This window comes from Oenanthe melanoleuca, chromosome 8 (assembly GCF_029582105.1).
Source record: "Oenanthe melanoleuca isolate GR-GAL-2019-014 chromosome 8, OMel1.0, whole genome shotgun sequence".
Taxonomy (NCBI): domain Eukaryota; kingdom Metazoa; phylum Chordata; class Aves; order Passeriformes; family Muscicapidae; genus Oenanthe; species Oenanthe melanoleuca.
In genome coordinates, this window is record NC_079342.1 from 18,521,996 (window position 1) to 18,535,353 (window position 13,358).

The 13,358-nt window shown below is 43.9% G+C and overlaps 1 protein-coding gene across 6 annotated transcripts in view; it reads left to right on the top strand.

The window, feature by feature from the left end:
* The window catches only part of MAST2 (microtubule associated serine/threonine kinase 2), a 182,954-nt gene that overhangs the window by 163,028 nt on the left and 6,568 nt on the right, over positions 1-13,358 (top strand). For all 6 annotated transcript variants that reach the window (XM_056497403.1, XM_056497398.1, XM_056497399.1 and 3 more), the window contains 8 exons: positions 776-885; positions 2,853-3,007; positions 5,144-5,442; positions 8,054-8,269; positions 10,015-10,241; positions 11,748-11,870; positions 12,601-12,737; positions 12,984-13,171. In XM_056497403.1, the coding sequence (XP_056353378.1) occupies positions 776-885; positions 2,853-3,007; positions 5,144-5,442; positions 8,054-8,269; positions 10,015-10,241; positions 11,748-11,870; positions 12,601-12,737; positions 12,984-13,171 (1,455 nt within the window). The remainder of the gene's footprint in view (positions 1-775; positions 886-2,852; positions 3,008-5,143; positions 5,443-8,053; positions 8,270-10,014; positions 10,242-11,747; positions 11,871-12,600; positions 12,738-12,983; positions 13,172-13,358) is intronic.

Below are 13,358 nucleotides of genomic sequence, written 5' to 3' on the forward strand. Positions count from 1 at the left end.
GAAATATCTCACATGGACACTGATTGGAGCTGGCATTGCTGTTATAAACCCTAATGCAGAAAATGTTAGAATTTATAAAAGTAGCTTTCTGGCTGATGTGGTGCAGAAAATTTGGCTCTGTGTAGTTATCAGCTTTCTGTAGCCAAACTTATTAGTGCCCACCCCACAAAATCCAGTGTGGCTGGCTTAGAAATCCGGTGCTGCAAATCTCAAAGCACGAAATCTCTTTGGAAGAAGTTTTTGCATTAAAAATAGCTTTGCATATTGGCTGCTTGCCCATTTTCTTTCACAAAATCTAATCCTATTCCTAGTTGCAGGAGGAAAAAGAGGAGATTTTCTTTTGGGGTAAATATTTTTATTTTTTTAAGTAGGCTTGTATGTATATATGCAGGACAGACTTTGTAGTATCAAAAAGCTGTTTATTGGAAAGTTGGACAGTGAATTGTTTCCATGTTTCCTTCCACATGATTGTTTGCTGTAGGGAAGAAATATCCCTACCATGAAGGGTCTGCAGGATTGGACACCTTTTGAGTATCAGCTGCTTCCAGAATGGAATACAGCTGACAGGATAAGATAAATTCAGTGCCAAGGAGATATTCTTCACTGGCAATTGAATGGGATGAACAAAAACTGGCTGGATATGTTTCAGTATTAAGGGAAATGCCCTGCATGGTGTATAAACATTCAAAGTGCTTTCAGCAGACCAGTAGCAATGCTTGAGGTGTGAGTTACCAGCACTCCCCACACTGATGTAAGTGCCATGTCTCGTTCCCAGCCCGTTCAGAGCGGTACCAGCACCTGGATTCAGAAGAGGAGGAGGACACTAATGATGATGATCACGTGGAAATTCGGCAGTTTTCTTCGTGCTCACCCAGGTTCAGCAAGGTAGGGACATGCTAACTTGTTGAAAGAAAGCAATCTAGAGAGGAGCATGGTTTCTTTGCTTTGTATGGGGCAGATTTTAATCATGTGGATGCTCTGTGGGATCTCATGCTGTGCAGTATTCACTGAGGAAAGAAAACATTGCATTGTTCATTCTGTGGTATTTTGTGGCCTGTTAGAAGGTGAGTACCAGAATAGTTGGAGAATGACAATTCGTATTTTTTAATGTTTCACCAGTATATGTGTAGGTCTCTTCTGCATCTGATACAGTTTGATGTTTTTACCAATGACCTGGATGCTGGCATAGGGAGTATCCAAAACTTACTTGCTTTGAGCAGTGTCGTTTTGAAAGCACCTTCCATAGGTGACAAGAATGGGATGAAAATAGGTTCTGACATTTGGAATAAGGGTCTAAAATCAAAGGAGTAAGAACATCAGTGAAGTTTACATCACTCATTGTCTCAAACAGAGCCTGAGGAGCAAAAGGCAAGGTGACAGTTTCAAAGAGATGGCTGTCAGCACATAGTCCTTCACAAGTTAGATGTACCAAATTATTGAATAATTTTCCATACTGTGCTTACCAGTAGGAAGGCCACTGCTGGGGTATGCTGGTCTGTACTGGGCAATGTTCTTGAAAATGAACATGGACCAATAAAAGGGAGTCCAGAGGAAATCAGCAAAAATTACTTGAGTTCTACGAAACATAAAACCTATGGTGTTTTCAAATATATACCTAGAAGGAAAGGACTACATATGTTTATGAGGGGCAGAAGGGAGAAGAAATGCTGTTTAGAGGCAGCCACTTTATGAATTGTATTTCCCTCTTAGTGAGATGGGAGTAGGAATTTTACTTGGGAGCTCTGAAGAGTATTTCGGTTTTCCACTGCTGAAGTCAGTTTTTAAGGACCAGTTTGTTCTTTGTCCTCAACCAGGCTACTGTGGTTTAAATAACAGTTACTCTTAATTTTATGGAGTTGCTCCTGATTTGCATCACTAAAAGTATGTTTAAAATTGAACCTGAGGATTAGTTGGTGTTTTGAAAAAGTTCTCGTGAGTATGTAAGAGTTTCTTTTCTCTGCCTTTGCTCACCATGAGTATTACTCATTTGTTAGACTGAAGCTTTTCTTTAGGGTTCAATGTTTTTGCCACAAAGAGAGAAAGTTCACTTTTAATGAATTTATTTTAAGACCTGGAAAATTATACAGCATTTGTAATGTGGGAGGCATAAAAGGCTCATTATGTTTTGAAATTCTTGTCTGACAATTCAGCCATATGATTTATTAATAGTTATCTTGTTGATGCTCTGAATTTTTAATAACATTATTTTCATTAATCTCTTCTTATGTAAATTAGGTCCACAGTCAAGTGTAGTTTTAAAAGGATGGATTTTTTTGCTTAATCATTTAATTATTTAAAGACGTCTGTAAAACCAAGAAAGGCACTTTCATTAAGCTGTCAGCATTATAGTAGATTCCTTGAGGAGGGCAGGACTTTTTTGTTCTGAAATAAGCTTGGGGCAATGCTGATAGACTGATGATAATGAAATGGGGTCATGAGCATGATGCCTATCACTGAAGTGAATTTGTGTAGTAAGATTTCAAGATCCAGATGCCAGCCCTCAAGAGTTGTGCAGCTGTCTCTAGCAATAGCTCCTCTTAGATTTGAGAATCGTTAAAACCAAACATCAAAGTAATTTCACAAAGTTTGTCAGTATTTCTCTTGCGTTTTCAAAGGAGAGGTGTTGGGTGCTGTTGTAAAAAAGTATTTTAGTTTTTCTGAAGCTGGGCCTTTTTCCTTTCCTCCCTGGCACACCTTGAGCACGTCACACCTGTACTGTGTTACTTGGTCAAAGAACATTACAAAGTTCAAGCTTTTAGGGGGAAATTTCAAGAGGAGATTTTTCCCTTTGCTCAGAAAAGGCCCTGTGGGTTGATTTTTCCCTGCACAGAAGGCTCTTTTGCTGCACACAGGTGTACAGCAGCATGGAACGACTTTCCATCCACGAGGAGAGGAAGACTCCACCACCAACCAAACGGAGCCTGAGCGAGGAGAAGGATGATCGGCTGGACAGCCTGGGGGGCTTGAAGAGCCGGGACCGCAGCTGGGTCATCGGCTCTCCTGAAATGTGAGTTCTGTGCAGATGAGTCTTCTGCTTTCCCACAGCAGCTGAGAAAGGCAAAACTTTCTGTTACCAGTGTTAGGTGTGTGTATTTCCACAGAAGAAGCCTGGATTGAATAGCTAAAAGTAGAAGCTATACAGTCCTTAAATGTATCCAGTTAAGTACTAAGATCTTCTAAATCTGTAGCAAATACTTTTAATGAATTTAAAGGTATTCCAACCTTAAGGGCAGATTTCACATGTTACGCCAGAGATGTACCCACATCGGTTTTTTTCTTAAATTAATGCAAATTCTGGCATTGCCAGGCTTTGACCTTTTGTTGCAAAGTGGAGGAATCGTTAGGAAAGTTCAAAGTTTCAAAAGTTCAGAATATGCCCAAGAAATCTTGTGCTCTAATAAAAAATGTCAGTAAAATATATAAGTATCCAGAATTTGGATACGTGCCATGTTTCTGGCATTAGTGAAAACTTACCTTATAAAAGGGACATATCTTTTGTGCAACCCCTGTAAAACTTACACTAATGTTTGGCATTAGAAAGAGCATAAAATGTAGCTCTGACATGGTCTGTATGACTCTCTTAAAAACGTTTTACAAATTACACTCATAACTGAGATGCACTTTGTTTTGCATTAGGCCTTCCTGGCTTCTAATTTAGAGCAATTTTGAAAGAAAAATCCATCTAATTCCAAAAGGAACATGGAGGATGATTTGCATTCTGCAATTGTGATTTAAAAAAAAAAAAAAATTAATATCATGTTCATATTTTTCTTCGGGTTTATCCTTTCTGTCCTGGTTTGAAGGACAGGTGTCTGCCAAGAAAGGCAGGAGCTTCTCTTTGAAATGGAGAATGTAAACCCCCTCCCTCCAAATTATTATAATTTTGAAATTAAGGGGCTCTCAGGCAAAGATATGGCATTTAGGAATAACAGTTCTTTACTAGGAAAATTAAAATAGAAATACAGTATTACAAAGAACAATCCCAAAACACTGACAGAGTCAGAATTCAAGCTGACACCCCGTCAGTCAGTCAGGGTGTTGGTAGCAGTCCCATTAAATGGTGGGTGCATCCTCCTGCAGTGGCAGATGTGGTTCAGCTGAAGCAGTGCTCCTGCAGAAGGTGCAGTTTTCCTCTGAAGGTTCAGAGATGATGTGGAAAGGTCTGGCTTTCCTCTGGAATCCAGTGAAAAGAAGGTATCTTGGTGTCCAAAATCTCAGTTTTTTATCTAGGTAGGAAAGGCTTGGCTCCTCCCCTGGCTGGAGCATCTCCCAGTGGGATGATGGAGTTTTATCAGTCATACAGTGGGACTGAATGGGCCAGCAGCAGATGATATCATCCTGGAGGGTTGTGGAAAAGATAAAGATGGCTGCCCAACCTGGTTTTAAAGATGGCCCATTAGCAGATAATATGTGCCACAGAGATAAGGATGACTGCTCCACCTGGCTTCAACAGATGCTGATAGAATACGTATTTCTGGCCACATCCTGTATTGCAACCCAAGACACTTTCATAGAAGCTTTACAATTGGAAATCTAAACTCAGGTGGTGGCCCAAGCCTTTGTTATTTTAACTCCTGGTGTTGTAGCCTGGCCACCAAATTTCATCTGAAGTTGGCTTCAGGCACATGAGTTTGGTCTGTGCCCTGTTTTCATCCCCTGGCTCACCTGGGGTCACTCACATACCCTGGCTCACCTGGGGTCATTCACATCCCTTGGCTCATCTGGGATCAGTCCATCCCCTGGCTCACCTGGGGTCACTCACATGCCCTGGCTCACCTGGTGTCACTCACATCCCTTGGCTCATCTGGGATCAGTCCATCCCCTGACTCCCTGGGGTCAGTCCTTCCCCCTGAGTCACCTGGGGTCACTCATATCCCCTGGCTCACCTGGGATCAATCCATCCCCTGGCTCACCTGGGGTCACTCACATGCCCTGGCTCACCTGGGGTCACTCACATGCCCTGACTCACCTCTGGTCACTCATCCCCTGGCTCGCCTGTGGTCACTCATCCCCTGAGTCGCCTGTGGTCACTCATCCCCTGAATCACCTGTGGTCACTCATCCCCTGAGTCGCCTGTGGTCACTCATCCCCTGGCTCACCTGTGTCACTCACCTGCCCTGCCTCGTGTCCCCTCTGCCCGCAGCCTGCGCAAGCGCCTGTCCATGTCCGAGTCGTCGCACACGGAGAGCGACTCCAGCCCGCCGCTGACGGTGCGGCGCCGCTGCTCGGGGCTGCTGGACATGCCGCGCTTCGCCATCTCCGCCGAGGACGAGGGGGCCGCCCTCAAACGGCCCCAGTCCGAGGGGATGCTGCTGTCCACGGTGCAGGCTCGGGAGGGGCTGCCCGTGCCCATCCCAGAGCAGCCTGTGGAGCACGAGCTGCCGCTGGAAGGGGACGCTGGAGCCACCACCCCCTCCACGGCCACCACCTCAACGCTGGCAGGTACGTGCTTGGTGTGGGGTGTCCTGGTCCCCAGGGAGCACCTTAATCACCTTGCAGGGATTAACTCTGTAAAACTGGCTCGGGGTGTGACTGCCTCCTGCTAAGTAGATATTTTAGTGGAGTTTTATGGATGTGCTTGCCTTTGAAATAATGCCAGTGGTTTCGTCTCCTCAAAATTGCATCTTGGATTTCAGTCCTGTCACTTCAAATTGATTTAGGTCTTCTCATGCTTGAGATTCATATGATCTGTGCCTACTTACAACCACTGGGTGCCTACCTGAGACAGCATAAATTTAAGCATTAATCAGAACAAATCACTGCTGAGTTGGAGCTGGAGAACGTGGGTGTCAGCCATACCAACAGATCTCTGCTTCCTGTGGTTTTGCTCATCCCAAGAGTTTGGAGAGACTTGAAATATGCTGGGGAAGTGGGACTTGTGTCAGGGACATGCTACTTATTTTAACAGCCAAAAAGTGATGAAATTCATCCAGTTGCAGTCTTAGAAAAGCGCAGCCTAAAATTAGTAGAGTGGCTCTTAAGTCCGTGTTTGATTTCTCAGCAACTTTGACTGTCCTGGGGCTTTTCTCCAGCTCTGGGTTGAGCTGAACCTTCTTGTGGTGGTGCCCTGGGCTGCTGCAGTGCAGACTGGGCTCTGGATGCTGGAGTGTTCCCAGCTCCTGCCCATTTCAGGGTATTGAGAAGACAAGGGGTTGAAGCTGCTTGTTACTGAGAACAGAGGAGGCCAGAGCTGGGAACTGCTGGGAAGTAGTAAGGAGGGGAAAAAAGGAAGTTTGGAACAATGGAAGAAAGAGGGGAAGTTTAAATGAAGGTTGGCAAAAGAAAATTTGAGAAAGAAGGCATTATTAGGGGAAGGACTAGATTGTAGGACTGAATAACAAGGAATAACTGGGTAAGGAATAAGGAGCAAGTTGCTGGGAGAAACTGGGAGCAAGCAGGCAAAGCAATTGTGATGCATTGAGAATGGAGAGGAAAGGAGTACTGAGGAAGTAGTCAGAATGGCAGCAAGAATGGAGGTGCACTGGGCAGATGTGATAGGGGACTGATAGCAGAAGGTGGAAATGCCTTAGAAGAAATTTGCCTCCAGAGTAAACCCAAAGATTCCCACATCTTATTATTCCTCTTCTGCAATTCAGTCTGTGAAATTCCTTCATAATTGTCCCATTCCCCTTCATTTCCCATGCTCCCTGAAGAGGCCTAGTGCTGCCATCATGTAAAGAAGAGGTGCAAGAGTGGAGGAAGGAAGCTGCCTCATACTGGCTTGGCATAGGTGCCATAAGTGAAGTGGGTTCTCAATGCTAAGAGCCTAGAAACATGCTATTAAAAATGGCAAGAACAGTTCCATTGCTAATTCCAGTATCTGCAATGTGAGATTGGCAAAAATGAAGTTCTCCTGGGCAGCCTGCTCCCCTGAGCTCAATACATTAGAGCAGTCTTTGATCTAGTGCATGGAATCGAGGGATAGCAGAGTTTCAGTGTCCCCAAGTCAGAGGCTTGAAAGGAATTTAATTCCTGTCACTGTCTCAGAGTGCTCCTCTAATTTATATGGCACCTTTTCCCATGCAGCCTCCAAATCTGGGTTCCTCATTGTCTGGGAGCCTGATTTGAAACTCTGTGGCTCTTAAATGTTGAACAAGCATCTGGTCCTGAGATCTATGGGAATGGTGCTTTGAATTTTTATTTTCATGATACTTCCTGTTTCACTTAGTATGCAGAGCAATGCTGCCCACTTAAATAACGATGATCAATGTTTTGTTCTGTCCTCATTGTTCAAAATGTGGCCCTTAGGCTTTATTTATTGCATACTGCTTAAAATTTGCTTTTGAAGACAGAATGATTAATTTCCCTTGTGGAGTTGCTGTGATGCTCACCACTTTCATTTCTAAGCACCTTGTAAATTCTAATTACTGTATTTTCACAGTGCTCCTTTAAGGTATCACATGGGGGACTGAGGCACCGGCCTTGAGCACAGGACCCCCAACCCCCAGCATCTGCTGTTGTTACATGCCTGGTCTGATCTTCAAGATTACTTTGCATTTTATATATAATTATAGCAGGTTAAGAAATTCAAGACTAAATTGCAATGGTGCACAGAAGGGGGCAAATTAAGATTGCCTTTGCAATCCACATTTTTACTTTCTCTGACTTGAGTACCTTAGCATTCTCTTAAAGTGGATTTTTTATGTGCAACTCCAGTAGAACCTGGCTCTTCTATTACAGGCAGTTTAAACTTAAAGATTGACAGTTCTTGCTGGTTGTAAAAATGCAGCACTTTCTATAAACCTGTTTTCATCTGTGAACGATCCCATTGAAATGGTGTGCAGAAGTGCACCGTGGCTTTAGAATTCATGGAACTGCCACTGAGCAATGTGTTTCATTAGTGAGCTTTTCCACAGAATAGAAGCTGCTAATTTTCTGTGTTCAGAATAACACCATTTCTGTAAATAAAAATTCAAGCCCTGGGGTTTCTTCTTAGGAAAATTTACTCTTGGACTTCATGTAAACATGACTTTGATTTAATGTATTTTGCCTGTAGGGGAATAGACTGTTAGGAATTCCCTGTGGTTCTAATCTGTTTTAATTTAAACTGTAGCTGGGAGCACTGCAGATTTCTCTGATCCACGAGCTCGCAGTAATAGCAATGAAGGCCCAGACTTTACCACTCCAAAAGCCATCAGCGATTTGGCAGTGCGGCGGGCACGGCACAGGTTGCTCTCTGGGGAATCAGGGGAGAAACGTACCTCGAGACCTGTCAATAAAGTGATTAAATCAGCATCTGCTACTGCCTTGTCTCTCCTGATTCCCTCAGGTAAGAAATGCCTTGAGTGAGGCATTGTCAGAATCTGCAAGCACTAAACAAAAGGTCTGCAGACAGATCCTCCCCCTTTGCTCTCCTGGAATAATGCCTTGGCTGGCAGGAGGGGAGAGAGCTAAGTTTTACAATGAGTTTAATATTTCCTGCTCGCAGGTTGATGAGCACTGCTGTGCTACAGACAGGAGTCTTGTGTATGTGGTCTGACTGAAGCTTCTGCCAATGGCAGCTGGGCCCTGCTCTTCCCCTGGTTTTGTTTAAATTGATTCCTAGCTGGTCTCTAGACAATGGTGCAGCAAGGAGGTGTAGAGATGCAAAATGATTTTAACCCTCAAGGTGCTGTTTTTTGAGGTCACATGCTGACTACAGCGCTGTTTGGGAATGAAACACTATTATACACTGGGAAGTTTCAGAAACCCCAGGTAACTTGGTTGAGATTGAATGTTCAAGAACTGAACAGTGTAAGTAACTCACTAAGTCAACGCTGAGCTGCTCACCTTGTTGGCCCAGCTCTGCCTACAAGCAAAACCAGACCTTTACAGTTCCTGATGCCAGGTGGCGATCCTAGAGAGCAGCTCAGCCATACTGAGCTGTGACAGACTGGTTCAGCAGAAGGAGTTTCTCCCACAGGGATTTTGTCCCTTTCCAGAGGATAAAACTATGCTGTATTTCTAGGGCTGTGCCTGGTCCTGCCTAGATGGGAGCAGGAATGCAGCTGGGTCATGAGCAATGCCCACCTGTTCCTCCCAGCAGTGAGCTGGAGGCAGGACTGCACCTGCTCTTGGCAGCCTCGTGGTGATGCACATCACATTTCCTGTGCTTTGGGCATGGGTTGCTTTTTGAACTACGAACTCCCTCATGAAAACCTCTAAAATGTGTATTTAATCACCCAGCAAAGGTTTTTTCAGAGCTGCTCTCATCTGCCAGGTAAATATGTGCTGAGCGATTCAGCAGGTGTTTCTTAATGGAATAGAGATTACCTTCTACAGCTGCATTTAGTATTCCTGCTCTTTGGGTTTATTTTACTGATGTTGACCAGCCTCACTATAAAATGAGAGATTTTATTTGCTTTGTACTTTAAAAAGTGGATGTTGTACCACCAGCAAGCAGAGCCAGGTAGTTTATCTTGATAGCCCAGCCCATGGCTGTTCATCTGGGAAACTCACTCAAAAGTACACTTGTGATGTTGCTTTTCAGTAGCAAAGTCCCTGCAGTAACTATTATTTCAGGGTTAAATATTTTTGCCCCTGTGAATTTAAAACACTACCAAAACTGCCTAGACATAATTGTGTTCTGATCACCTACTCACTCCTTTTGTGTTAATACTAACTGACTTGGATTTATCTCAGCACCAATGTGTAACTTGCACCAAGATCTAGAGACATTTGGAGGAGGATAATACACGATAACCTGGAAATGGGGTGTTGCAGGATTGTGCCTGGGGCAAATGCTCATGGGTTGTAAATCCTGGAAAGAGAACTAGAAAACACTGTGACCCAACCATAGTTCTGTATGAGCAGTGCAATAAATGTACAGCTCCAAATGTGCCTTTGTGGAAACTCTTCTATTTGTATTACAAAGCCTGAGCTAGTTGGAGCTGCAGACAGACCCAGCTCTGGTGAAGGCCACCAGCTTTAAGCCCTTTGGAAGATATGGTTTCATAGCTGCTCTCTAACAAGAATTTTCTCTCTTTCGGAGGCCTGTTTCCCTAATTTTTGCCCACCTTTGTGTCATCACTGTAGATCACCACACGTGTTCTCCATTGGCCAGTCCAATGTCACCTCATTCTCTCTCCTCCAACCCATCTTCGAGGGACTCCTCACCCAGCCGCGACTTTTCTCCTGCTATCGCAAACCTGAAACCACCAATCATCATCCATCGGGCTGGAAAGAAATACGGTTTCACTCTGCGCGCCATTCGTGTCTATATGGGTGACAGTGACATCTACACTGTGCATCACATGGTCTGGGTAGGTCTCTGCTGCTCTGCAAACAGAACCCTTGGGGCCACTAATGCGTCTAGCCAGGGGTGTGGGGCTTAGCTTCAGGAATTGTGTTTTGCCGCCTTGTTTTCTCTCTCCTTAATCACACCCAAAGTTATCTTTGTTTGGGGTGGGGGGAACTCTTTATAAACAAACAAACAAATAAATAACAGCACTTTGGGTTTTCTGGTAGTTTTCAAGGCCATCACAGAACCACAGCAATTTTTCTTTCCCTCTTTTTTCCCTGGTTACATGAATCCACCTTCTTTCACCTGCAGCACATCCTTTAAAGCATGTTTCTGTGTGCATACCCTCTCTCTCTTTATTGGGGTTGTTGCATGAGGGCCCATTACAGCTAATTTATTCAGACTTGTGTTAGTGATTATAACCTGCTTCTGATCAGTTCAGTCTGCTGGGGTTTTCCAAGCAGTTGCTTGGAATTGATTACAAGCCTTAAAGCATCACTGCTGCTATGCTGATTGCCATGGGATTTAGCTCTTGGCTTAGTTGTGAGCTGTGCTAAAAGGTCTGGTTTCCATGTCTGTATCACTTCCTTCTCACTACTGCTGGTACTTGATCTCTGTATTCCTTTTGTGTTAGTGTAGGTGACTTGTAGGAATGATCCATTCCCTGAAGCAGTATTGTTAGGATTGTGTAGATAGGGAGAGTGCAGTAGGGTAAAGGTGATTCATTTTCCTTGCACTTCTGTGTTCATTAGATAATGTGGACTTCACATGCTTTGGTCCTTATTTAACACTCATTCTGAGAGAAATAATCTGAAACTGAATTTTTGCTTTGCCCCCTCTTGCTTTTCTTGAACAATGCTGAGTTTTCCAAGATACTGGTTTGGAATCTTTCCTGGCTAGAGGGAGAGATGTGCATTGCCCTGCACATCTATCTCCTCATGGTGAAGGAGGAGACCTTCCTGACCAGGGACAGGGGAAAGGCAGTGTGTGCACAGGGGAGAAGTCTGGTGTTGGATATGTTAATAAAGGATGGAAAGTGGAAAAAGAAACTGTTTGGGATGAGATGCAATATAAGCACCTTAAACACATGACAGAGTCTTCCTTGAAAGTCTGTTGGCCACTTTGGGTTCCAGCATGTACATGGAAAGATGCTGGATTTGGGATGGCAAAGAAATTGAAAAAGACTGAATGTTTGTCTGGAAATCAAGAGCATCTGGGTAACATTCCTGAGTGCTGTAAAATTTTTGGAAGTGTGTTGAGCCCTTTGCTTTGGGAAGAGCTGGTCTCTCGATCAGCTTAACCATCCTGGCTGCCTTGGATTGGGATGAGACTGGTGGATGCTGGGGAGGAGTGGGAGGGCGCTTTATGGTTTTGTGCTTGGCTATGCCAGGGGTGGTTTCTTTCACCTTTCTCTGAAACAGCTGAGGCTGGCTGTGACAGAAAGTGACATGGATGGGCTTTGAGTCCCATCTGGGCCAGTGGTCTTGCACGTTCCCCTTCTCAAAGCAGCCCCCCTTGTTGTTGGCAGCACGTGGAGGAAGGGGGCCCGGCGAACGAAGCAGGTCTGCGGGAAGGGGATCTGATCACCCACGTCAACGGGGAGCCGGTCCACGGGCTGGTGCACACTGAGGTGGTGGAGCTGATTCTGAAGGTGGGGCTCAGTGCTGTTAGGTTTTAGAATACATGAACAGCTTGTTTAAAATGTATGTGACTGGCATTGTCTGAAATACAAGTGTGCACACAGCACCTGGTGGTATTTAAGAGCAGCTTTGTACTGGTTGGTGTTGAAATTATCAGTTAAATGACTTGTGTTTGATACCTCTCTGAGCAGAATCCGTTTACAGAAAAAACACCCCAGAGTTCTGGACTGTTCCAAGAGACAGAAGTCTTTGGGATTGCAAATAGAGGAGCAGTCAGGATTATTATTTTTTTAACATGTGTGAGACAAGCCATGCTCTGTGTTGCAGATTCATCATGATAGATGCCTGATATGCTCACATCTGCCATCAGTCAGAGCACTGGGAATAGGATTGGTGACAGAATATCACTTTGTTCAAGTTTCCAAGTATTACAAGTATTAAATTGAGTCATTTGGGATCTCAATGGGAGAGGTCAGATGCTGTTGTGTTCTGCCTGCTCTGGGAAGCTTTACCTACCAGCTGGGGTCTGAGCTAATCATTTGTGAAAGCCTGACTAACGAGGGCTCTCTCTCAGCAATTCCTTAATAAATGATAGGTGGAAATGCTGAGGGGAAAAATGGAGTTTGACAAAGGATTACAAAATGGCAGACAGCAATAAACTAGCAGCCTACCTTCTTTGCCTGCAGATCTGCTTCAAATAACTATGTTTTAAGCAATGTCTCTTTGTCTTGTGTCTGACAGAGTGGAAATAAAGTGTCCATCTCCACCACACCATTTGAGAACACATCCATCAAAGTTGGTCCAGCTCGAAAAGCCAGCTACAAATCCAAGATGGCTCGTAGGAACAAGAAAAGCAAAACAAAGGATGGTCAAGAAAGGTTTGTTTTGATATTTCTCTGTTAAAATTAAAGGGTAACCAAGAAAATGTAAGAGATCTTTAGAGAGATCTTGTCAAATCCATTTGCAGATAATGTATATCAGCAAGTATGTCCTTTAGTTCTTTTTTTCTTCCTTTTTTTTTTTTTTTTTCCTCTTTTACTGTGACACAAAATTGACTGAAATATGCTAGTAAAGGTAAATAAATAATTTGGTCTTGTGAACACCTTTTGAATGCTCTTCCCCAGTAAAAAGAAGAGTTCTCTGTTGAGGAAGATCACTAAACAAGCATCACTGCTTCACACCAGCCGGAGTTTGTCGTCCCTGAACCGGTCTCTGTCATCTGGAGAAAGTGTGCCTGGCTCTCCAACTCACAACCTGTCTCCTCGCTCACCAACCCAGAGCTACAGATCCACCCCAGAGTCTGTACACTCAGGTAAAAAAAAGAGACATGAAACAAAAACAAAAAAAAGCCAAAAAAGTCAAACAGGAAAAGAAAATATTGGAGGAGACTTTTGCTGATTGATTAATTTTGGAAATAAAATACACAGCAGCAGGTAGTAGGTCTTTTTGTGAAGCAAATGATGGTGGTGATGTCAATTACCTTAAGGATGGATGTCTTC